The sequence below is a fragment of the Hemiscyllium ocellatum genome, chromosome 4 (genome assembly GCF_020745735.1).
Source record: "Hemiscyllium ocellatum isolate sHemOce1 chromosome 4, sHemOce1.pat.X.cur, whole genome shotgun sequence".
Lineage (NCBI taxonomy): Eukaryota > Metazoa > Chordata > Chondrichthyes > Orectolobiformes > Hemiscylliidae > Hemiscyllium > Hemiscyllium ocellatum.
In genome coordinates, this window is record NC_083404.1 from 17085914 (window position 1) to 17113678 (window position 27765).

The 27765-nt window shown below is 41.5% G+C and overlaps 1 protein-coding gene across 1 annotated transcript in view; it reads left to right on the top strand.

Annotated features, from left to right (window-relative positions):
- stmn2b (stathmin 2b) overlaps nt 1–27479 on the top strand; it is a 53983-nt gene extending 26504 nt beyond the window's left edge. The window contains exons 2-5 of the mRNA XM_060824154.1: nt 17328–17423; nt 18206–18384; nt 23327–23518; nt 26870–27479. Coding sequence (XP_060680137.1) covers nt 17328–17423; nt 18206–18384; nt 23327–23518; nt 26870–26929 — 527 coding nt within the window. The 3' untranslated portion in view covers nt 26930–27479. The remainder of the gene's footprint in view (nt 1–17327; nt 17424–18205; nt 18385–23326; nt 23519–26869) is intronic.
- The last annotated feature ends 286 nt before the right edge of the window (nt 27480–27765 follow it).

The following is a 27765-nucleotide window of genomic DNA, read 5'->3' on the forward strand; positions in this document are numbered from 1 at the left end:
TCTAGCCATTAGAGATCTTTGTTAGATTGTCTCATTTAGGAGTGGACATGAACAGATTAAGAATCATAACCCACACACCCAAATAGAGGCCTTAAAAAATGTTTATCCCCTTTGTCTCTGCTATGATTGCCACAAACAAAGAGAGGCCAGTGACAATTATAAACTTCAACTCTCCCCAGTCAAATTCTCATTGCTACATATGTACCGCAATCAAACCTTAACCATTTGATTTTCAGAAGTCACGTCTCAGGGCTCATACACAGTGCTTACACTGTCATGATGTGTTGCTTAAGCAATGTCCATACTGTACATTCACAGTTGTAAAAAGTAGATAAAAGGGTCATTACTTCAGATTTTCTCAATCATTGTGAAAAGCTTTGCGACAACACTCTGGGATTGTCACCTTTGTCCACGAAAACACTAGTCTAAAGGTGAAAACCCAGCGTGATATCATTCCAATGCATCTTGAAGATCATTTGTGCCCTGATAACCATCCAGGTAAAAAATGGAGATCTGATCAATGATAATGCCAATTCTTTGTAGAGATGTGATATGGAAGCAGTCAGTTGCACAATAGTGAAAGATTGGGGTCAGGGTACATCATCACTTTACTCCAGTTGTAGAACCAATAAAAATTGTAATTCCTTCATCAGAGTTGTACTCCTGGGTCAATATGGGAATCTTGAATTAGCCTCAGGAAAATGTCAGGTGTGCTGATGCTTTCTGGAATCTTCCATAAAGGCAGTTCTAGTCATGCTGCATCCCTGATAATAGGTATTCTCCTTGTAAATGGCTTAAGTGAAGTTAGTTCCATTGCAAGGCCAACTTCCAACATTGGCTTCATATGAATGACTAATCCTGTCACTAGTTTAAGGCCATAAGTTAAAACAAAATGTCATTTAGCAATGGATTCCTACATACTAAGAAGGTGGAATCAGCTGGCGACTGATTGTCGATTCCCCATTGGCAAAAGCCAATCACTTAGTATGACGTGTGGCTGAAGTACAGCAAATGAAACTAAATCAGAAATAGCTGGAGAAATTCAGCAGAGCTTCAGGAAGATGGGTCACTGGGCCCAAAACATTAACTCTGCTTCATCTCTACAGATACTGCCAGACCTGTTGAGTTCCTCCAGCAATTTCTGTTTTAGTTTTGGATTTCCAGCATCCACAATTCTTCATTTTTGTTTTGTTTAAGTAGGGTGTAGGTATAGGTCCTTTTTTTGGAACAGAAATGATAATGATTGGTTTAAAGCTGCTGCCCTCAGTACATGAGCCATAACCTTTACACCATCCGATTATTATCCTTTCCTTTCATCCTTTCATGAGTTCAACAATGTTTGAACTTAAGTCAATTCCATTAAATGCAAATAGAATTGTCTCTGCTAGTGTCTGTAGTTTTTTTCACGGTGTGTGTAAACCACAAAAACACATACCTGTATGTGGCAATGTGCTCCAGAAGGTGACACTGAAAGTGGTTGAAGAATTAGTGTTACTTCAGTAATATTGTTGGTTGCTTCAGAATCTCATCACCTCCACATGATTCTACCTGTCATTCTCACCTGTCCCTTCACTTATTTCAGCAGCTGGGATGCAAAATACTTTAATTTGTGTTATAACAATGTCAACACTTGGGTTAGCCTAAGGAAAGAATATTTGGAGACTTCTTCACAAACTGAACCTGATGGTGATGAATTGTTCAGGCCCAGGATCAGACCCATCAGGAAAAGTATTAATCTCTTCATCAGCACGCCAAAGACCAATAATAAATAACAGTCTTATCTATACATGAAACAGACCCCCATGTGAGGCAGTGGAGGCAATCAGAACAGGAATCCACCAAACAGCTGGCAATGTCTCAAGTTCCAGGAGTTCTGGTTTGAAGATTCAGTCACCAACCCCAGCAGAGGGTGTAGTCACTGGCTATCATCAGGACCTGACAGAAACAGAGAACTTCCTTCCCACGTCCAGAAGAACTCTGAGATGGGCAATTATGTGCCTCAAAGTGTTGAAGGAGCTCATTTTTTGTGCAGGATATAACAGTTAGCAGAAAGTGGATGAAATGGTAATTCCTCAATTAGTGCTAGGTCCACTCCAACTTCTGATCAATGCAACAATGCACTTCCAGAAAGTTGGTCAAACCCACGTAGGGCATTAAATTCGTGAGCAGTTAAAACTGATGAAGAATTGCAGAAGAAACTGGGTTAATTTAATATAAAGAATATGCAAGGTCACATGCCAAAGGAGCAGACCTCTTCAAGACTAATTCACGTCAGTGGAAATAAAGATCAGGAGAGATGGGCTGCTGTTTCTCTATTGCTAATGTTGAACTTCTTCCCAAGGCTCAAGTTGTAAGTGAGCCCAGAAGACAAGGGTTTAAATAAAAGCCACGAGAAGTCACTGAAGAATTTAGAAAGGATTTATTAACAGAGAGTGGTGGGATTGAGCAGCTTGCTGGAACATGAAGTGGATAAATAAAATTGCATCAACTTCTGATTCTATCCACCATCTCAAGACACAGGCAAGGAGTGCAAAGGAATACTCCTCACTTGAGTGGGTGAGTGCTGCTCCAGAAACATTCAAAAAGTTTGACACCATCCAGAACAAATCATCCCACTTCATTGGTATCACCTGTATGGACATTCACGCTCTCCATCACTGACGCTCAGTGACCACAATCTATAACCTGTACAAGATGTACTGCAAAAGACACCAACGCTCTTCCAAACCCACGATGAGTAGGACAAAGACAGCAGATACGAAATATAGAAATCAGTGCCACATCATGTTCTGGTGTTCTTTCTTCTAGAACATGCAGAAAGATCTTCAAATGTTCTATCAATATTATGGCAAGTGCATTAGGCATCTTCAAGGTTTTCTTCTGGACTTTTCTGTTTGTCCACCTCCTCATATTCTCCCCTTCACCCACCTCTCACCCCTCTCCTCTCTCTAATAGTCATGTGCATTTTTCATGATCTTTTTAATCGGACCTCCCTGCATTGACATCAGAGGGTGTCCATGGTAACCATCTTTTTGGGTTTTGCATTGTCATTTGGACCGCATTTTGTCTACTGCTGCAAAGTTATCTGCCTCAGAATGTTTCATAAGAGAAGAGTAGTGGTAAAAAGTATTCAAAACTTGGATTTACATTCTTGAAGATTGACTGACTATAATCCTGATCCACAGGAATGAGGTGTAAATGAGGTACTGAGGGCAAACCTTCCTTAAAAATATCTTAAGCATCACCACCTTATATTCATTTATTTGAGATGGTCAATTGCTGGGGCTGTTCTTGCATTCCTCTGTAGATTTAATAGACCATCTCATTACACTGACGATTTACCTTTATCCAATCTCTGTAATGTAATGCAATGTCCCAAAATGTAAAGTAAAGTTTAGTGCCACATAATTGGTCTGATGATAAAAGTTTAATCAGTTAGTATAATTTAAGGAGGATCATAAAGGAGAAAAGCAAGGTAGAGATGATTAGATTACTTACAGTGTGGAAACAGGCCCTTCAGCCCAACAAGTCCACACTGACCCGCCGAAGCGCAACCCACCCAGACCCATTCCCCTACATTTACCCCTTCACCTAACACTACAAGTAATTTAGCATTACCAATTCACCTAACCTGCACATTTTTGGACTGTGGGAGGAAACCGGAGCACCCGGAGGAAACCCACGCAGATACGGGGAGAATGTGCATACTCCACACAGTCAGTCGCCTGAGACGGGAATTGAACCCAGGTCTCTAGCGCTGTGAGGCAGCAGTGCTAACCACTGTGCCACCGATCTGAAGAGATTTAGGGAGAATATTCCGTAGCCTGTGCCAAAGTTAATTAAAGGCAATGATGGAGTAATATAAAATTAGAGCTACATTAGAGGAACATAGATATCTTGGAAGGTTGTAGGACTGGAGAAGTGTACAAAGAGGTAAGGTCGTGGAGGAATTTGAAACCAAGATTGTACATTTTAAAATCAAGACATTGCTTGGACTTGAGTCAGTAGAGGTCATAACGGAACAGGGTTTACTGTAATAAAGACACAAGGGCAACAGAGTTTTGGATTGCCTCCGTTTTGCTGAGGGTAGAATGTGGAAGGCCAGCTAAAAGCACTGGAATCGTTAAGGTTACAGCTAATGAAGGTATAAATAAATGTTTCAGCAACAGGTGAGCTCAGAAAAGGGCAAGTAGCTAGCTTGGAGCAGGGACTGAAAACAAAGCCTTCTTCTGGTTTACAGGGAGGACATGTCTACTCATCCAGTACTGGATTAGCCGACTGATGATTTCGCACCAGTGGAGTGGTCAGGACAGATGATAGACCGTCAGTGTTTGGAAGTTGTCAGCATAGTTGTGTAAACTCTAACACTGTGCCTTCAGATGATGTCATAGAGTCATAGAGATGTACAACAAGGAAATAAACCCTCCAGTCCAACTCGTCCATGCCGACTAGATATCCCAACCCAATCTAGTCCCACCTGCCAGCACCCGGCCCATATCGCTCCGAACCCTTCATGTTCATATACCCATCCAGATGCCTTTTAAATGTTGCAATTATACTAGCCTCACCACTTCCTCTGGCAACTCATTCCGTACACGTATCACGCTCTGCACAAGAAAGTTGCCTCTTAGGTCTCTTTTAGATCTTTCCCCTCTCATCCTAAACCTATGCTCTCTGGTTCTGGACCCCCAACCCCAGGGAAGACACTTTGTCAATTTATCCTGTCCATGCCCCTCATGATTTTATAAACCTCTATAAGGTCACCCCTCAGCCTCCGACGCTCCAGGGAAAATAGCTCAAGCCTATTCAACCTCTCCCTACAGCTCAAATCCTCCAACCCTGGCAACATACTTGTAAACCTTTTCTGAACCCTTTCAAGTTCCACAACATCCTTCCGATGTGTTGAGGGGCAGCGTGGAGTCATAGAGTCATTCAGTTTGGAAACAGAGCCTTCAGTTCAACCAATCCATGCTGACCATGTTTCAAAACTAAACTGGGCCTACCTGCCTGCATTTGGCCCATATCCCTCTAAACCTTTTCTATTCATCTATTTACCAAAATGTCTTTTAAATGTTGTAACTGTACCTGCATCACCACCTCCTCTGGCAATTCATTCCTCACATGAACGACTCTCTGTGCAGAAATGTTGCCCCTCATGTCTTTTTGAAAATGTTCTTCTCTATGCCTCTCATAATTTTATAAACCTCTATAATGTCACCCCTCAGCCTTCTATGTTCCAGTGAAAAGGTTCCCAGCCTATCCAGGCTATTTTTATAACTTAAGCCCTCCATTACTGACAACATCCTGATAAATCTTTTCTGAACCTACTCCAATTTAATATTATCCTTCCTCTAACAGGGTGAACAGAACCACCACACCAGAAGAGGCCTTACCAACGTCCTGTAGAACTTCAAGATGAGTTCAGCTCTGGAATTGGGGAGAACTAAAAAAAATTGCCAAGATAGAAGAGTATAAGAAAGGAATATTAGATTTCCTACAGTGTCCTTCGGCCCAACCAGTCCACACCGACCCTCTGAAGAGTAACCCACCCAGACCCATTTTCCTCTGACTAATGCACCTAACACTATGGACAATTTAATGTGGCCAAATCACCTGACCTGCACATCTTTGGAGTATGGGAGGAAACCAGAGCACCCACGCAGCAAATGTGCAAACACCACACAGACAGTCACCTGAGGGTGGAATCAAACCTGGGACCCTGGCATTGTGAGGTAGCAGTGCTAGCCACTGTGCCACCCCACATGGCACGTGGTCATTTAACTCAAGCTCAGTGATAAAGCATTTCATGGGCTCTTCACACTTGTTGTTGGAGGCAAGGGTGGAGAAGGTATGGGAGGAATTGTAAGAAGACACAAAACAGTAGAATAAAAAAAGCCAACGGTAATCTTTAAATTCTGGGATGGCCTTGGAATAGCGAGCAGTTTTATTAGACGAGGAGAAGACCCAGTTACTGTTTTAAGTAGTGCTGCTAAACTGGTGGTGCATGATCATTGTCCACCGCACCTTTATATCTGCATCCTTTGATGTTAGGGAGCAGAGACAAGGGCTGTACTGGGCTACAGACAGAGTGAAATAAAGTATAGTCTCATTAGAGATGAAGACATCAAAGATGAAGATGAAGGCGTAGTTAAGAAGATCAATTGCTGCAGAAATGTTTGCAGAATCGAGAACTAAAGGCTGGACTTCTAACATTTTGAAAGTAGACAGGTCATTCTGCTATAACGTGCGTTTAGTCAACGCGAATTGGCTTTAACACGATTCACTAATAGAGAATGCTGTTTCTAAAGCGCAAGCTTTTAAAACGTGTGTTGGCTATAACATGATTACACCGCCAACACTTAAAATGCTATTTTTATTGCACAGTTTTTATATAGCATGGGGTCACTAGAATGCAACCATTGCGTTATAGAAGAACTACCTGTAGTTGTAAATGAGTTGGAAGATAGTCTTTTTTTCCAGGAGCAAATACGGAAGGAAGTATGGTTGGAACATGGAAGGGAAATGTGTGTAGATGATAACATGAGGAAGTGTCCAGGAATAACCTTATATCTAATAGAAATTTATATGGAGCGGGAGATTTAAAGATGAAAACAAGGATAGCAAACGCAGAGGACAGAAGGAAAAATGAGTTCAGGGGGAGGTTGAATCCTTCAGAGACTTGAAGGAGAAAAGCAGTAAAGATATCTCAATCATAACGTTTTTATAGGGTCAGGGGTCAGAACGACCATTTAGAAAGGAGGTGAGAGGGATGAAATAGAATGAGAGTCTCCTCCATTGAGAATATCACAGAGGAGTAGAATTTTAATCAAAGCTTTGAACTGATGATAAGCACCACAGTGCTGCTGTGATAGACTTAATGGGGCAAGTGATGAAAGATGGGGAGTCCCAGGTGGGAAGGCTTCAGTCAGTGGCAAGGATTTCCATTAAGGTCATAATGCCAGTGTAGTCATCCATTGGTCACAAAACAATGGCCATGATGGAGGGACGTATATTAGACAGGTAGTGAGAGCTAATTTAGAGTCCTCAGGCTTGGTGATAGGAAGGTGAAGAAGGGCTCATGCCCGAAACTTCGATTCTCCTGCTCCTTGGATGCTGCCTGACCTGCTGCGCTTTTCCAGCAACACATTTTCAGCTCTGATCTCCAGCATCTGCAAACCTCACTTTCTCCTTGATATGAAGGTGAAGTCATCAGGAATAAGTTTGGAAGGTTAGCCCCTGCAGGTACACCTGTTTTGCCATCTATTCCAATCCAGGATCTGCCCGTTCAGTCTTTGTAATGGGGGCTGACAGATTTCTCAATGTTCTCCAGAAGCTCTCGCTTTCTCTTGGTCTCTCTTCTTGTAAATCTTCCCTTGAATGGTCAACACACTTTGAAATTTGAATTGCATGATATTTTCCTCATGTATCAGTTCTATTAATCCTAACTCTCCCGGAGTTGTAATAAATTTTGTAGGAGGACTAAGACAGGAAAATCTAACACTTTTAGTTCTTGAGGTTTAGGTTAAATAAATCAGTGCCTTTGAACATGGATAGAATCAAGGGGTACCTGCATACAGATGTGAATGTGGAGTTGTGGTGCAAGATCAGCCAAGATTTTAATGAATTGTGGAGCTGGGTTGATAGATTATATGGTTCACTCCTGCTACTACTTCAGATGCTCTTAACCCAGTGCAAGTCAAATTAGAATTGATTTACAACTGAAGTTGAAAGTTGCTCCTCTGTCTCTCTACAATGGCTTACATTTAAATGATAACTTGTTGAAAAGGGCTGACTTTAACTTACCATGTAATTTTGTGCAGTGGGCAACTAATGACACAGTCAGGGAAACCTTTTTGATTTCTAGCATGACCGTGTTTTGGTCAGGAGCACAATTTAATAATCAGCATCATGCCACTAGCAGATGAGCCAACCAGTTAGAGAGGGAGGGCACATCCATACTGTCAAAGGAAGGTTTCTGATGGGAGGAATAGATTGGAAGCTTTTTGAAGCTGTAATGACTAGCAGTGGCCAGGAGACCTGGGAACTCTGCTCCCTGGGACTCATTTTAACCTGGAGCTCCTCCAGTTGGATAAGAGAGAAACAAACATCTGCAAATGCTGGAATCCAAAGCAGACAAACAGGAGGCTGGAAGAACACAGCAAGCCAGGCAGCATCAGGAGGTGGAGAAGTCAACATTTTAACTATGACCATTCTTCAATATGTCGGGATAAGAGAGAGAGGCTGTAGTGAGATGCGTTTACTAAGATGGTTGGAACAGAAACATCTCTCCAATCAAGCAGCCATGGTTGGAATAACTAAGGCAGTCAAAAGCCGAGGTCAGCCAGTCAGCACACTATTATTATCTCCCCATAACAAAGCTTATGGGTGGAGTCTTCCCAGGCCCTGAACAAAGTGACTGTGGCAAGACATTTGGGAAAATTCCATGAGAAGTCAAGCAAGGCTTTTCTTGATAACAGGCCAAAAAGGTTGCATTTTCCAATTAAATTTCAGATGTCAAGTCATGGTTTGCACTCTTGAGCAACAAGAGGCCTACAAGCAGGTATCTATCATTCATTATTACCCTCAATATCTGTGAATCTGGTCTCATTAACCTGCAGTCAACTATTCTACCACCCGCTGAATACTAACCAGATACTGAAAATTCCCTACACGAAGGTCTGAGCGGTTACCTGGTAACTCCAGCTCACCACTTCATCCTCCAGATCTCCATCATGCACACCCAGCACCAATAACTCAGGGCACACTACATGGGCAGTTACTGCATGCATCCCCAGATCCAAAGACATTGGCATCCAACACATGACAGCCTCTCTGCACCATCGTGGCATATCTCCAACACATCGACAATAAACTTCTGTACTTTGGAGCATGCCAACACCTCCCACTGTAATCCTGTAGCAAGGATACTTTGTCCACAGGGACAGGCACTTAGCTGGAGCAGGCTGCATCTCCAGGCTACACACTCACTCTTTTTGCGCTCAGTCATTTTGAGCATACCTGGATATTCACAGTGTCCTCGGCTTATTTTGCCTCACCATGACTTTTTGCTTTGCTGAGCGCAACCGCTGACAGTCCTTCTGTTTTGCCTTGTCTGTTAACACAGGCACAAAGCCAGGCATGGTTGTCAGCAGCGGTCAGTCACAGGGGTGGACATGTTGCTGTATGGCACTGTGCTACAGCAAACACATATCTGTGCCATATGCCAACAAACAACGGCAAACAACACTTCAATTAAATGACCATGTCTCAGAATCAAGTCAACAGAGATGCCTTTCAGTCATGGAGTCCTGGCAACTCCAATATCAGTGCAAGGGCTTGGACATAGTCAATCAGTCACTCAGTGGTGGTCAGGGTCAGGATTGTCTCCTTACTGGTGCCAAGGAGCTAAATGTTGAATGCCCCATCATCCAACTTGGCTTTCCCTGTCCTGTTCTGGGCTATTTTGATTGAATGAGATGGAAGTAAGTGGCACAGTAGTTGGTGCTGGTTCAGCTGGTGGAAACGTAATTAGGTATTCTGACTGAGTGGGCAGCACAGACGACATGCATGGTTAGTGATGAGGGGAGGTTGGTTGGGTAAGAGCGAGTGAGAGCAGATATTGCATACAATAATGAGAGTGGTAGTGCTTGAGCAGTTATGGAAAGTGGGTACAGTAGCAGAGATAGAGTGAGTGTGCGGTAACAGAGACACTGGTCGCACTTATCCTGGCAAAGCAGAGAAGGTCAATGACCTCCTCCCTGCATTGCTGAGCATTTCTCCAACTACAAGCTCAGAGCAGGCTGGCAGAGTCTGCTAGCATGGCCTGTGTTGAATCAGAGAATCCCTACAGTGTGGAAACAGGCCATTGGCCCAACAAGTCCAGACAGACCTTCTGAAGAGTATCCCATCCAAACCCATTCCCTCATCCTAATAATTCTCCTGACTAATACACCTAACCTACACAACCCTGAATACTATGGGCAATTAAGTGTGGCCAATTCACCTAACCTGCATATCTTTGGATTGTGGGAGGAAACTGGAGCACCTGGAGGAAACCGCAAACATGGGGAGAATGTGCAAACTCCACACAGACAGTTGCTCGAGGTTGGATTCAAACCCAGGTCCCTGGCACTGTGAGGCAGCAGTGCCAATCATTGAGCCTCTGTGCCATCCGTTTACTGGTCCTGGGAGAAGAGAACAGCCCTCCTCTGTACCAGCCTGGCCACCAGGACCCCCAGCCTCCTGATTGCAAAGTGAGGCACCAATTTCTCCTTCTTTGCCATTTCTGGGTGTAATGTCATAAACCATCTAGAGCCGCTTCATATTGACAGCTCTTAACTGGGTGCACAATGGCCAATGCTGGGGATCCCAGTGTGTCCCAGGATAGCCCAGCAATGATGAGGCTTCTGGCTGTGGTGAACTGGGCTAGCGTGGGATGAGAGGGGCACTATAGGAGCATTGTAGGTACTTAATGGGATGAGTTTGGATGAGAACACTTGTTGGATGTCATGGAAAGAAATCTGCCATGAAATTCGACAAGCTATCGCTGAGCCAACACTATGGGAAGATTCAGCCCAATATTTCTCAAAGCATAAGCCCAAAACATGAGCCAAGTACCAGTGCATTGGGTAATGAGGACAAGAGGAAAAAACTTGTTTCAAAGCTACATGGAGGATTTGCTCACCCTAATTGTTAACTGTTAAGAGTATTGATAAAAGGTGCAGGAATGATTGGCAACAGTGATGAGACTAATATAAGAAGTTGATCAGAATTGTTAAATCTGTGGCATGGGACACCCTTTGACCTGTTTGTAAATCTTCCATTTGTGTTTAACTTTCACAAGGTAGTTGCCATGGATCCAGAGGAATTGGATAAAGGAATGCTTACACCCTACATTTTATTTTTCTTGACTTTAAGAATTAATCTCAATGCCGTAACATATAAGATGTTAATATGTAGGTATAGAATAAGCCACTCGGCCCATTGAATCTGCTCTATCCATGTTGGTACATATCTCAAACCCATTCTCCGGTCTCCTATCTGAAATACTTGATCCCTTTACTAATCAAGACCGTTTTAAATACAGTCAATGACTTTACTTCCACAGCCCTCTGCAGTAGAGTCCCACGGATTCACCACCTGTTAGCTGAACAAACTCCTCCTCATTTCAGTTCCAAAGAGGTAATCCCTTCACTCTGAGGCTGTGCCCTCAGATCTTAGTCTCGCCTACTTGTGGAAACATCAGCTTCACATCCACTTTATCCAGAGTTGTAATTTTCCATAAGTTTCTATCAGATCCTACCTCATCCTTCTAAACTTAATCAAATACAGACCCAGAGTCCTTCACAGCTTCGCATGTGGCATTCCCTTCATCCCTGAGATCATTCCTGGAAAGCTTACTTATGGGGCCCAAAACAGTTCACAAGATTCCAAGTGCAGTCTGACCAGAGCCATACACAATCTCAGCAGTACATCCCTGCTTTTGTATTCTAGTCCTCTTGAGATGAATGCTAATATTGCATTTGCCTTCCTAACTGCCAACTGAACCTGTATATTAACCATAAGAGAATCTTGAACTGGTACTCCAAAGTCCCTTTGTGCTTCAGATATACTATGGACAAGGAATTTATTACAGACAAATAATGAATAAATGGATAGAGCAGGAATTAGGAGCACAGAAAACCATATGGTTGATGATGGAGGTGAATTTTCTAATGACGAGTTCAGAGACATCTGTGAAAGCAAATATATGATTGTCAGAGTACAGCAGCTGAGAATTTTTTTAGCAATACACTTTGTGAATGGGCTCATGCTGTGATTGTTGAAATGATGCCAAAACCTTTGGCTGATCAACTAGGCTGTAAGTTGACAACAGCTCTGACACAGCACAGACTTTTCATATCTTCATTCATAACTAGCTTTCCTGTCTACCTTTGTATCATCAGCAAACGTGGCTACGATATATTCAGTCCCTTCATCAAAATCATTTATACAGATGGCAAATAGCTGAAGCCCCAGAACTGATCTCTATGGCACTCCACTAGTTACAATTTACCGACCTAAAATTACCTTTTTATCCCAACTGTCTCTTTCCTGTATATTAGACAATCTTCTATTTATGCTAATATATAATATTTATATAGGTATGGTTTATGCAGTAACTTTTTATGAGATAACTTTTGAAAATCCAACGCACTATGTTTATTGTTTCCCCTTTACCCACTCTATCAATAAATCCCTGACCAATCAGCACCCTCTCCTCATGCTGTATAAATTGGTTCAGTTTCTTTCAAGTTCGTCCTTTTCTTTAGATAAAAATTTGCTAACTGTGCACTAATTTAAAGTTTAGTTGTAGTTATGTATTGAGGAGTAATCAAGCACTCATTCATGTTCTTGTGAATAGAATCAAACTGAAACAGTGGTGTTTGGATTTGGAAATATATGTTTGTAATGTGTGTCAGTGTAAATCTAGGGGTTGGTTAGTTCAGTTGGCTGGACAGCTAGTGCATGACACCAAGAACATGCGTCCAATTCCCACGTAAACTGCGGTTACGAGGAAGGAACTTCCCTACTTGACCATTTCCTTTGCCTAGGCATGGTGACCCTCATGTTAAAACATCACCAGTTATAACTCAGAGAGTCATAGAGATGTACAGCATGGAAACAGACCCTTTAGTCCAACTTGTCCATGCTGACTAGATGTCCTAACCCAATCTAGTCCCACCTGCCAGCACCTGGCCCATATCCCCCCAAATACTTCCTATTCATCTACCCATCCAGGTGCCTTTTAAATGTTGCAATTGTACTAGCCTGCACCACTTCCTCTGGCAGTTCATTCCATACATGCACCACCCTCTGTGTGAAAAAGTTGTCCCTTAGGTCCCTTTTATGTCTTTCTCCCTCTCACCCTTAACCTATGCCCTCAAGTTCTGGACTCCCTCAACCCAGGGAAAAGACCTTGTCCATATATTCTATCCAAGCCCCTCATGATTTTATAAACCTCCAAAAAGCCTCTGAGGCTCCAGGGAAAATAGCCCCACCCTATTCAGGCTCTCCCCATAGCCCAAATCCTCCAATCCTGGCAATATCCTTATAAATCTTTTCTGAACCCTTTCAAGTTTCACAACATCCGATAGGAAGCAGACTAGAACTGAACGGAATAATTCAAAAGTGGCCTAACCAATGTTCTGCCAAGTCCGATGGCCTTCCAACATGACCTCCCAATTCAATGTTCTGACCAATAAAGGAAAGCATTCCAAACACCTTCTTCACATGAACCTGCACTGCAAGGTCTCTTTGATCAGTAACACTCCACAGGACCTTACCGTTAAGTCATGCTCTGATTTGCTTTTCCAAAATACAGCACCTCACATTCATCTAAATTAAACTCCATCTGCCACTTCTCAGCCCACTGGCCCAATGGCCCATCTGATACCATTGTACTCTGAGGTAACCTTCTTACACCTCCAATTTTGTTTTTATCAGCAAGCTTACTAACTATATCTCCTATGTTCACATCCAAATAATTTATGTAAATGATGAAAAACAGTGGATCTAGCACCGATCCTTATGGCATACATTTGGTCACAGGTTTCCAATCTGAAACGTAACCTTCCACCCCCACCCTCTGTCTTCTACCTGTGAGCCAGTTCTGTATCCAAATGGCTAGTCCTCCCTGTATTCCATGAGATTTAACCTTGCTAAGCAGTCTCCCATGGGGAATCTTGCTGAATGCCTTACTGAAGTCTACATAAATCACGTCTACCACTCTGCCCTCATCAATCCTCTTTGTAGCTTCTTTTAAAAACTCAATCAAATTCGTGAGACATGATTTCCCACGCACAAAGCCATGTTGACAATCCCTAATTAGTTCTTACCTTTCTAAATACATGTAAATCCTGTCCCTCAGGATTCCCGCCAATAATTTGCCCACCACGAAAACTTTTCTGAATCAGTATGTGGATGTACCTACTAGAGAAGTTGCAAAACCTGACCGACTCTTGGGAAATAAGGTAGGGCAGGTGACTGAGGTGTCAGTGGAGGTGCGCTTTGGGGCCAGCGACCATAATTCTATTAGTTTTAAAATAGTAATGAAAAAGGGTAGATCGGATCTAAAAACTGAAGTTCTAAATTGGAGGGAGGCTAATTTTGATGGCATTAGGCAAGAACTTTCAAAAGTTGATAGGGAGCAGATATTCCCAGTGAAGGGACAGCTGGAAAATGGGAAGCCTTCGCAGCAGGTCAGGCAGCAACCGAGGAGCAGGAGAACTGACATTTCAGGCATCAGCCCTTCATCGGAATTGTTGATTCTCCTGCTCCTCGGATGCCCCTGACTGGCTATTCTTAGTATCTGTCTTATCTGACAAAGCACTTAAACAAACACATTAAGTTTTACTCCAAGTTGTAGGGTTTACGTAACATTTCCAAAAGTTCAGAACAATTTTAAATAAGGGTAAAAGTTTGTTACTTGAGTTTGTACACTGATGAAATTCACATGCAAGTTCACATAGTATGCCCTTCTGGGCATGTTATTGAAACTGATCTTATACCTTAGAATCCCTACAGCATGGAAAGAGGCCATTCAGCCCATTGAGTCCACACCATCCCTCTGAAAAGCATTCCATCCAGGCCAAAACCATCCCCATAACCCTGCATTTAGCCTGGCTAATCCACCTAACCTCATCACCCCAGGACAATTTAACATTCCTAAGGAAGGGCTTATGCCCGAAATGTCGACTTTTCTGCTCCTCAGATGCTGCCTGACCTACTGTGCTTTTCCTGCACCACATTTTTCAACTACAACAATATAGTTGGCCAATTCACCCGACATGCACATCTTTGAACTGTTGGAGGAAACCACAGCACCCAGAGGAAATCCATGGAGACATAGTGGGGACATGCAAATTCCACACAGACAGTGGCCCAAAGCTGGAATCAAACCTAGGTCCATGGCATTGTGAGGCAGCAGGGCTAACCGCTGAGCCACCGTGCCAGCCCACAAAACATCTTAAAAACCTCCAAAGAAATGGTCAGGAAAATAAAACAGTCTCTCTGAACCGTTAGAAACATTGGGTGGCATCGAGCACAAATTAAACTGGGTTGTGTTTAAACATAGATCAAATTAGAATTTCGGAAACTTGTGAGATCAAGGGATACACAAGTCAACCTTATGAATGAAAAAATCAAAACACTGCATGTAAAGCAATATTAAGAAGAAAAATTAAACTGGCTGACTATAGACAAATCAAAATTAACCAGTAAGCAGAAAAGGGACAAATAAATTGCAAGAATTAAGTATTTTTCAACCCACTCATGCACATTAAAATAACTTTCAACAAATGCACAACACTGTGAAGAAGAACTACTGGAAGCTAAATTCATTAGCAGTGGCAAATATTTATCAGTGCAGCACTGGATGATGAAGCTAAATTACTAAATGTAGAATTAAACCTTTCTTGTTTAGCGCAGACACTCAATGGAACACAGCTCCATATAAACTTTAGGTTAGAAACAGAGAGACAATACTCCTGCAAAACATTTGTATTATCAGCTTTCCAATAGATTACCACCAGAACCCAAGAAAGCTTCACGACATGGCATGGTGGCTCAGTGATTAGTAATGCTGCCTCACACTGCTGGGGGACCTGGGCTCGACTCTGGTGACTGTCTGCGTGGAGTTTGTATATTCTCCTTGTATCTGCTTGGGTTTTCTCCAGGTGCACCAATTTCCTCCCACAGTCCAAAGATGTGCAGGTTAGATGAAATGGCCATGCTAAATAACCCATAATGTTCAGGGTTAGGTGCATTAGTTAGGGGTAAATATAGAGTAACAGGGTAGGGGAATGGGTCAGAGTGGGATACTCTTCAGAGGGTCAGTGTGGACTTGGGCCAAGTGGCCTATTTCCACACTGTAGGGATTCTATCAACATAAAATAATTGCAATAATTAGATGACATCACAAGCATTTCTCTTCAAAGGTACAATATTCACATTGCCTTGTTTTCTAAAGTGTGATTTAGCTTCAAAACAACAAATGCTGGAGATCACAGTGGGTCAGACAGTATCCATGGAGAAAGAGAAAGCTAACATTACAAGTCTAGATGACTCTTCACCAGAGCTGAAGTGAAATGTAAAGGGGAGAGCAGACTGACTCCCCCACCCCAGTGGGAACTGTCATCTCTTTCCAGTCTGGCAGGAGAGACGCACCATTGTTCTGCCATTCTCACATTGTGATCACTTAATCTGAACTATCCACATCTTTTCTCCATCAGCATCCTGCACCCCACTACTGCCACAACAACCCCCCTATACCCCACCTCCCCCCGCCCTGACCATAGCATAAATGCTGCCCCCTCCACACTTCACATCAGCTCTGATGAAGAGTTATCCAAACTCGAAACGTTAGCTTACTCTCTCTCCATGAATGCTGTCAGACCCGTTGTGATCTCCAGAATTTGTTGTTTTCAGTGCAGATTCAAGCATTTGCAGTAATTTGCTCCTACATTGTGATTTATTTTGAATGGTTCCTCAATGAATTTCAGTAAAATATTTACTCAGGATGTGTGAGAGCACAAGGAGAGGGTTTGCATATCCATTAAAAGTGGAATCTATCTCCGAGAGATGATGTAACAGTGGTCATTGCAATATTTGTTTACTTTATTGAAGCTCCCACCTGTCAGCACCATCTGTCCTCAGTCTCACAGAGCTTTGATTCCTTGCTTTCATTCTGCAATGCTTTTGAGCTAATGCATGTAGCTCTGGAGCATAGATCCCGTAACTTTAATTTCAAAAGTGACCTCCATCAATATTTAAACTGAGTATAAAAAGATTGAGGAATGGCTGGACCTATTGTAGTCCCAGTGCGTATCCCGTGAAGTGCTATTGCCATAGAAAGGTGACAATAGCCAGTCAGCTGTTTTCCTACAATTGAATGGGGAATGTTGGGAAAAGAGTTGCTCCTCATTAAGCAATATTGATTTTGGGGACTGCTCTCCATCTGACTTACACGTTTTGCATTTCGTTCTGATATTATTGATTATAAATTGACAATTTCAATTAAAATATTCTGCATTTTCAAAAAAAAAGCTTAAGTATGAAATAGTTCCCTTAATGGCATAAAATCCCACTTTCAAATGATAAACAAGTTCTTACCCATTCAGGTCCAAGGCTGTTATTATGGTTATAGATGCTCCCCGATAAACAATTTTGTCTTAGTCTGCCCTTCGCATTGAGTTCCATTGTGTCTAATCTGCAGTTTTGTCAGCCTTCTGTATAACATTGTGTAAAAAGAGTGAAAATTAACCCTTTTTGCTTTTGATTTATTGCAGCATACAAGGAGAAAATGAAGGAGCTATCCATGCTGTCTCTGATATGTTCCTGCTTCTATTCTGAACCACATGCTGCCACGTTGTATAACTATGATGGTGAGCTATTCTTCATTATCTGAACTCACAGACTAACAGGAAGCAGTTACTCTTAACAATCTTAAAGAGGTGACAGAGTTAATTAAAATAATGGATGTGTTTTATTTAGCTAATGGTTGTTCAGATGAATTTTTTTAAAAATTAGTTTTGGTCTGCAAATTAATTTGCTCTAAAGACGTAATAATTTCATACAGGTAACATCACTAAAATAAAAGCACTTCCTCTTTTCTATATACATAGAACATAGAAAAATACAGCGCAGTACAGGCCCTTCGGCCCTCGATGTTGCGCCGATCCAAGCCCACCTAACCTACATTAGCCCACTTTCCTCCATATGCCTATCCAATGCCTGTTTAAATGCCCATAAAGAGGGAGAGTCCACCACTGTTACTGGCAGGGCACTCCATGAACTCACGACTCGCTGAGTAAAGAATCTACCCCTAACGTCAGTCCTATATCTACCATCCCTTAATTTAAAGCTATGCCCCCTCGTAATATCTGACTCCATACGTGGAAATAGTAATATAGTAATGCATAAAGCCTAAAAAATATTACCAAGTGGGATAACTATGAGTACTAAATGCAACAAAAACTGTTTAAGAGCAACTTGTGCTTACCAGGAAAAAGCAAGGAATAGATTAAAGTTTTTCTCAGTTCAGGTTTAGTTCCTCACTATTCATTCTGACTATGCAGAGCCACGAAAGCCTATTTTTCTGACTGTTCCCAATCGATGCCAAGGTTTGTAAAATGCACGTGTTTGTATTACATCAAATATTCTTCAGACATGCAAGTTAAACAAATCAACAAGCGAGCCTCCGGTCAGTCCTTTGAGGTGATCTTGAAGCCACCTTCACCAGAAGCAGTGCCAGCACTGGATCGCCCTCTGTCACCTCCAAAGAAAAAAGATCTTTCTTTGGATGAGATCCAGAAGAAGCTTGAGGCTGCTGAAGACAGGAGGAAGGTAAAAATATTTCTTTGGGTCATAATTCAACCAGAAAAATAAATGACAGGGCTGCATTGATGACTGGTAGTTGGCTCTTTGAATTTACTCATGGGACATTTGACTTTTATCTCCGGTCTGTGAAAAAATTGTTCATCGCAGCCAAGTTAGCAATAGAAATATTAGAGATGACTTATACGTGTGTATGGTCTGCCCCATGATTGTCAGTTCATCAATACTCATTACTCAGATTCTAACATGGGCATTTGTGGGAAGATCTGGGCAGCCATCAGAAATTTGAAACTGTTTCTTAATTGACAAAATGTCTTTAGGAGAATTTATTAAACACACGTTCACAGTTAACTCAAATTTATGGAATTATTTAATACTGTAAATTAGCAATATTAGCAATGCTAAGAACTATCAGCCCCATATCTTCCATAAAGTCTACAGAATTAATTTAAAGTACATAGTTCAGGTATTGCATGATAAATTAGCACTGTACTGAGGCAAGAGCATGTATCTATCTCAGTTGATTGCTGCCTCCTGATTATAGTGATTGTCATTTCAATCTTCACTGAAAGATTTATATTCAATTCTATTCAGTACTGGAGGCTGCTAAGTCAAAACACAGCCTAGGGAAAAGACCCAAGTCTCAGAACATAGAGTTTTCAGCCATTCTAAGCTTGCTTATTACTTATGAATAATTCAGGCCCATTCATCGTTGCGTGTCTATGCTCATAATGAATTTAAGAACAAAATATGGATTTGGGTTTTGCATCAACATACGTGAATTTAAGTGAAAATATTCTTTATCATAATGCCAATGTTTTTGACTGAGAGCTATGTGTTATTGGACCATACATCACAAGTAATTGAATAAATGGAACATAAATTACATTAACGTTTGTTGCTGAAGGCACAGTAAAAATAACTGAATGTTACTGAAAAAAAAGAATTTTCCTGAAGCTGTCCATCTTGCATTCACCAGAGAGGGCTCAAGAATGCTTCATGAATGATCATAACTATACATACTACAGAAGAGATGGTTGCAGGTTGGCTGGCAAGTCTTTCTCGACTTGCCTTCTGTGGAAAAATGTTGTGATCATTTGAAATCTAGCATTCTTGCCTTTAGCCTGATGAGTGCACGATGAAACACTTTGTCAACATGACTGCATTTTCTAACATAAAAGCAAGATTGAGTCTCCACTACATGTAATTGCCCCATAATTTGTTTTAATATTCAAAAAGAGATCATTATAGAATCCCTACAGTGTGGAAGTAGACCATTTGGCCCTTTGAGTTGATTAGGCAAAAGTGAGGACTGCAGATGCTGGAAATAAGAGTCGAGATCAGAGTGGTGCTGGAAAAGCACAGCAGGTCAGGCAGCATCCGAGGAGCAGGAAAATCGACATTTCGGCCAAAAGCCCTTCATCAGGAGTAGAGGCAGGAAGCCTCCAGGGTGGAGAGATCCATTGAGTTGATACCTATCTTTGAATGGAATACCACAGAGATCCACCCCTACCCTATGACGTTTCATTTACCCTGGCTAATCCACTTAACTTGCACATCCCTGGACACTATGGGCAATTTAGCATGGCCAATCCATCTAATCTGTACATCTTTGGACTGTGGGAGGAAACCGGAGCACCCAGAGGAAACACACACAGACACAAGGAGAATGTGCAAACCCCACACAGTCACCCAAGGGTGGAATCAAACCTGGGTAACCTGGCGCTGTGAGGCAGCAGTGCTAACCACTGTGCCATTGTGCCAGCCAAACTGTGACCAAATTTTCAAAATCAATGATATTTAATGCCAGATTACTGTTGATTAAATCATAAAGCAAGATTTTTTTTAACAAGTATATGGCAAAAACTTCAATGTAATCCATCAAGGATAATGCATTGCTACTGAAGCTAATATTCCATTTGCTTTCTACAGCAGGAATAATCTCATTACTCCAAACTCCATTGACTTCCATGAAAAGTTCCCATGTAAAATCAGGCAAGCTTCAGACCTGAATTCTTCCTCCTCCTACTGGGCTGATTAGGTTAGCACTCCCCTTTAGATATCAGAATAAAACTGCTCAAATTGAGTTAATTAATGCCAAATTGGGTATGATTCATGGGGTGTGTTTATGTTCCTAGGAGTCAATGGTGTTGCTAGCCAAATTAATTTTTATTCATCTATGTGCCTGGATAATGAACTCTCCCTAATCAGGGAAACATTGCAAGCAACGTTAGTCTTGAGTTTCCTTTCTTGTATATCTTGTGTAATCAGAATTATAAAATGTAGCAAAATTACCACCTCCCTAGCCCAGGCACGATGAGCCCAACTGATATCCTGACACCTTTGTAAACCTACATGCTTTTCAAGCATCTCTCGCTAATAAAAAACCTAAAGGGCAGAGTCTTGATAGGGTGTTGGGGATCTCACCTGCTAGAGAGCCAGTGAGAGACCATTTGTGGGGGAGGTCTGCTGAGATGCAGACCAATTGGGTAGTTGCAAAATTGCAAATGGATCTTCCCTTGGACTCAACACCCCAGGGCAGAAGTGCCAGCCAATCAGATGGGAGCAGCTCTTGTGTTCAGTAGCACGACAGAAGAGCCCATGACTAGCGCTGGAAGATTAGACCCATAATGATAGGATCACAGAGAGAGCCAGCACAAAGGCAAGTGATGTGGGAGGTCACAGGATGAGTGGAGCAGGATTCTGAACATCTGTCTGATGTCCAGTCACTTGGTCAGGCACTGATTACTTTGCAGAAAAGGCTGGATTAACTCAGCAGGTCTGACAGCTTACCACCTCTTCGAAAAGCCATATTGGTCTCCAAATGTTACCCCTGCTTCCAGAAGTACAGAGTTCCTCCAGCACTTTTATTCTCAGGAAATTCACGTTGTTAGTATTGTCCATTTGCTCAATCTATATGATAAAACAATGCACCAGAAGTCAAGTAGCATGTATAATACACCAGTCAAACATTAGGGCTTCATTACTCACTAGATTAGGTTCACAATGTTTTCATTCTATTTTGGCACATTAGATAAGTACAAATTTAATGACTGCTTTTGTCATAATTAGCCGTCATGAATACTTGAAACAGACTCAACCCTTGTTCATAATGTGACACTGCATCAATTATGTAAATGATTATGAGAAATTGATAACTTCACACAATGCAATAATTTGTCAGTCTGACTTTAAAGAACAAGTCTGAATTGTAGAAGGAGAGCATGGGGATAAACTACTCTGTGCTGTAACATATACTGACTACAATACCCCTCACTGTAACATATGTTACAATAGCCCTCTTATGTGATACATTGTTAATACGAATGCAATGTCCCCCAAAGTGATTAATGGTTTATACGGATTCAATATTCATTCATTTGTAACACATGGTTTATGACAATATAGACCTCACTCATTGAGCTGGAAATTCGACTTTTCATAATACTACTGTTCTTACAAAATTTCCAACACCCCATGAAGATCAACTAATCTATTACGCCAGCAGAGAAGCAAAACGTTAGGTGTTCTGACTGACAATGTATCAATTTAACAACAATGCTACTTGCATCAAGGGCACTAAGTATCATTCTACATGGATTAGAAGAATAGATAGGAAACTATATTCCCATTACTCAATTCTGCTTAGTCAAGGACTATGTTTTTCCTATAACAGTACTGGAGGACAATGAAGTAAAAACTGGCCTAGAGCTCCCCATTTTATCCCTGATGCTTTTTTAAGGGAAGGTCATATTTACTGGTGTAAATGTTGTTTTTCTGAAGTTTCCATAGCTTATCCAAATGAACTGGAGAAACCCTGAGGAAATTCACCTCCAGTTTTATTTCGTATTTCCACTACCTTTTCATGCTCCATTACAAACAGCCCTATTATAGAGTTATAGAGTCATATAGCCCGGAAACAGATCCTTCAGTCCAACTCATCCATGCTAACTTGACATCCCAATTTGGCCTTGTTTCATTTGTCAGCATTTGATCCATAGCTCTCTAACCCCTTCCTATTTACATGCCCATCTGGATGCCTTTTAAATGGTCTGATTCTACCTACCTCATCACTTTCTCTGGCAACTCATTCCATACACACACCACCCTCTGCATGAAAAAGTTACCCCTCAAGTCCTTTTAAATCTTTCCCATCTCATTTTAAAAATATGTATATTCTCTAGTTTGGGACTCCCCCACCCTAAATTATCTTCTTATTTATCAGGCCCTTCACAGCATTTCCATTCAAATATTCTTGAATTTCACATTGACAACTGCTGTTTTAAACATTGCAAATTGTTGTTCTGTTTACCAGTTTTCCAACCATTTAATCTAGGCAAGGTTCTTATTTTTAAAATTCCATATAATTGGCTTTTACAAATCAAGTCTTTTGCTTTTTCTTGTCTCTATTCTCACAAACAGTCTAGTTGTGGTCACTGCCAAAGATGGGATTAATGAGCTTGTTTTGTGTTTTTTTTTAATTCATCCAGTGAAAAGGATTTCACCAGAACCTTACTGTAATATGCATGTAATTATGGATGAATTTGAATCAGTTTATTTGCTGATGGATTTACTCAATCATACATTTCTGCTTGCTCATGTATTTAAGAGAATAGTTCTTCTAATTAGAATCCTTTTGCTTTTGTGCATGTCTGTAAAGAATGTGGCTTCACTTCTATGACAGTGTTTTATTTTAACTATTAATAGTTGCATTGTAATGAAATGAATGCCTTCTAATTTATGTGCTTATTCAAAAGCAAGCTCTGTTATCAGAAAACTGAAAAAGTCCAGTGAATCACACATTCATTCTGGTGTGATCATTTTAAAATGAGAGTAGAATTGAATCTTGATTATCCTATAGCTCTTTGCAATGTTGCTTTAATGATATGTGCTCATAAACACACATTCAAACAAAGCTGTGATAATTTTGTACATACTCTGCTGTCTGCAGTCTCAGGAGGCCCAGATTCTTAAGCAACTTGCAGAGAAGAGAGAGCATGAGCGAGAGGTCTTGCAAAAGGCCATGGAAGAGAATAATAACTTCAGCAGAACTGCAGAGGAGAAACTGATTATAAAGATGGAACTGAACAAGGAAAACCGCGAGGCTCATTTAGCTGCTCTTATGGAACGTCTCCGCGAGAGGGTAAATATTGAGCAGAGATTTCCTTATTGCCATCAGCATCTATACTCACACACACATACGTGTAGCAGAGTATGTCGACTGTCTGTTAATAAACCAATATGATTTTTCACCCCATTGTGATGGGCTGTATAATGGGTAGTCAATCCACAGGTAAAAAATGAGGTCTGCAGATGCTGGAGATCACAGTTGAAAATGTGTTGCTGGTTAAAGCACAGCAGGTCAGGCAGCATCCAAGGTGGATGCTGCCTGACCTGCTGTGCTTTAACCAGCAACACATTTTCAACAGTCAATCCACACCCATGTTATCACTCAACTGATGCAGTTGAAAATTATCTGTCTTGTCAAATTGTTGCTCATATCTAAACATAAATACTTCACAACAATTTTGAAAACCATTAACATCTTTGAACAACAGTAGATTCCCTCTAATATTACTATCGCCAATAGCATGTGCTTATAAATTTCAGGATGCCCTTCATTCCTTAGTGTGATCTCAAGAGATGGTCCACATATAAACTTACTCAGCAATTTCCAAAATATAGTACCTTCCACACCACAGTCTAGAAAAGTGGGGGCAAAGAGCAGGAAATGGTAAAGACTGAACAAAGCTACAGATGGAGAGGCACGTTTTGGCAAAATGTTGAAGGTGGGAGCAGAGGAGATGTCTAATTTTGGAAACAACTGTTCAGGGCCATGGGGCAGAACATTTGTCTATCAAATTTGTTTATCAGTGAAAGAGCAAAATAAGGTATTTGGGGGAATGTGTTGCAGTTAGAGGCATAAATCAGTGAGGGCTGAATTTTACTGGGTGAACGAGTGGGAGGAGAAGAGGGTGTATTTCTTGTCCCTGCCATTATAAAATGCCATAGCAACCATTGTAAAGAGAAGGCCACCAGGTGAACTGGTGAATGGGTGCTTGGGAAGGAGAGATGTTTGGAGGCCAGGCAGAGAGATACAAAGGATGGGGAACACCTTTGACAGGATATGCTTCCCAACACACACAGGTCACCCCAAATTTCCTTTGCACCTTTTCAATAAAGTTATTTTAAAAATAGCCTTTGCACTTTTGGCCCTTTGTCCATGCAAATCACATTATGGTCTGAGCAACATAATGTTCAAATTGGGGAGGTGCTGGCCCAATGGTATGATTGCTGAATTGTCAATCTAGTGATGCAGATAATGTCCTGGGGATCCAGGTTCATATCCAACCATGGCAGGTAATGGAATTTGAATTTGATTTTTAAAAATCTGGAATTAAGAGTCTAATGATGGTGATGAATCCATTTATTGGGAAGAATCCATCTCCATATATAGATTAGATTACTTACAGTGTGGAAACAGGCCCTGCGGCCCAACCATTCCACACCGACCCGCCGAAGCGTAACCCACCCAGACCCATTCCCCTACATTTACCCCTGCCCCTAACACTACGGGCAAATTAGCATGGCCAATTCACCCATCCTGCACATTGTTGGACTGTGGGAGGAAGCCGGAGCACCCAGAGGAAACCCACGCAGACACGGGGAGAATGTGCAAACTCCAGTCAGTCATCTGCGGCAGGAGTTGAACCCAGGTCTCTGGCGCTGTGAGGCTAACCACTGTGCCAGTGTGCCGCCCATCTGGTTCATTTTAGGGAAGGAAACTGCCATCTTTACCTGGTCTGGCCTACATGTGACTCCAGACCCACAGCAAAGTGGTTGACTCTTAACTGCCCTCTGGGCAATTAGAGATAGGCAATAAATGCTGGCCTAACCAGCAATGCCTTCATCTCATGAATAAATAAAGGAAAAAATTGGCTTGTTAATACATTCAATTGCCTGTTAATTTTTTTTTTCATGACTAGCAGGTTACCTATTTCAGTATCTACCATGTTAAGGGAACTGGATAACGGGTAGGCAGGACGGAGGTGGACTAGGCTCTCTGCAAAGCCTCTAGGCTGTTTTCAGAGCAAACCTCACAGGACAGCTACTGAGGTTGCTCAACAGCGAATGCAAGGTGTAGATGAGCAAAGTAGACACTATGGATGTTTCACACTTTCATAACGACAGGCAGTACAGATTGGATCTAAAGATGTCATACCAGATGTTAACTATGTTTCTCTGTCCACCGATACTCTCAGACCTGCTGAATTTCTCCAGCATTCTCTGCACTTGAACCAATATAGATGTCTCATTTGTGCAGCTTCCTGGCTATTTGAAGTTCACAGGCTGCTAGAAATTGCATCAGGCAGCACTCAGTATTAATTGACTGGCCAAGAAATTCCTCGCTGCCACCCCCTCCCCCCACTTTGAGGTAAAAATGGGCATCCATTAGCTGAAAATTGACCACAGCACCATCTCTATTTCAAAAAGATGAGAGTAACTTAAATGTACTAACTACCTTCCACCTCACAGTCACTTTCTAGAAAAGTGGGGGAAAAGAGCAGGAAATGGTAAAGATTGACCAAAGCCGTGGACGAAGAAGCACGTTTTGGCAAAACGTTATAGGTGGAAGCAGAGGTGATGTTAATTTTGGGAAGAACTGTTCAGGGCCATGGCCCAGAGCTTTTGTCTATCAGTGACAGAGCAAAAGAAAGGGTATTTGGAGAAACGTGTTGCACTTAGAGGCATAAATAAGTGAGGGCTGAATTTTAGTGGTTGAACGGGTGGGAGAAGAGGGTGTATTTCTCTTAGAGATAACATTTACTTTGAGGAATAGTGTAAACTGACCAACAGTAGAGCAGCCCCCCACTCCCTTAATGAGACAATAACAGCAATGAAAATCTGGATATCATGAATGGTATGTTTTACACTATTGTCAAAAATCCCTATTACCTCCCTTCTGTGATGAAGCTTCACAGTAAAACAAACAAAACCTCTCTTATTGTGCCACCTACAGGTGTTTTGGATATTGCAGTTACACTGAGATTTCTCAGGAAGCGGGTCAAAATCAGAGTTCTCGATGCAATTTGTATTAGAACATTGTGACCCATCTATTCTTTACAATATTTAATAGTTTTATAAATTAGCAATATTAGCAATCCTACTGACCATACAACGGTCAAACTTAAATGTTACTACATGTTTTAAATCTTCCATTGAGTTGGCTGAATTCATCATTCTTTGCTTCAGGTTATTTTTGTTTGACATCTTCTTTGCTTTACATTGTTTTTCTCTATGTCTACTTAGACATGGAACACTGTTTGCCTCTTATGATGAGGACAGCAAAGAATGATGAAATGACTGCTGCCCTGAACTTTTAAATAGGGAGTGATCACATCACACCATTCCCACAGATTATTGGTGGCACAGCCAATCTCCATGAGACCACTGCAGTTCCAGATTTTGTAAATATGTTCCATTATCTTCACAGGAGAGGCATGCCACAGAAGTCCGCAGGAACAAGGAACTTCGGGAGGAGATCTCTGGTTGAGAGATGATGTCTAGTGTATTTCGCCATCCTGAACAAAGCCTTCCGCCCGTATATTCTGGATAGTGATACATTAGTATGGGTGTCATAAGACATGGTTTAAAAAAAAATCAATAAGTCAATTAATATAACCAAACTTTTAGTTTAAAAAAATACACAAAGGAAAGTGAACCAATCAATTTGCAAGATGATTTGCTTGATGTGGAAACACAATTTGGGTCTTGTTTTATAAATACCAACTTTTTGTTAACAATCATTCATTATACAAGTTGTTTCATATCTTACTACGTCCTGCAACAGGTTCTTTTATGTTGTCTTCTTTCACTGATTTAACATCACTCAACCTGTTCTTTGGAAGCTCTGTACTCATCAGTATAAAGGGAGAACCTGAGGAATATCAAGGTCAGATAGTCAATGGTGCTAGTGATTCCTGCGTACACGTCAACCCAGAACTTCCATGTTCTGTATTCCACAACACACGCTGGCCTTGACCCTTCACTCTAAAGCAACATGGTGTTTTTTTACTTAGTTCAAATCCCGTTGATCTGTGAGCAGGGCGTTGTACTGGTCTTTTTCGAGGGGGGGTGGGGGGTGGGGGGGTTGTGCCAAGTAAGGTCACTGAGAGCACCCAAGACCTACCAATTAGTTCCAGCTGTTAAAGTTATGACCTAAGAAGGTTGCTGCCTGTTTATTCTAATCTTCATTAGTGGTATTTTCATGTATGTCATTGTGAGCAAGCTGTGATAATAAAGAATGGAGTTCTGTGAACTGTAAAATGTACAGTCTGTTCATTGCCTTATTCTCCTCTGAACATGGCTGTTTTCAATGACAGATACTTC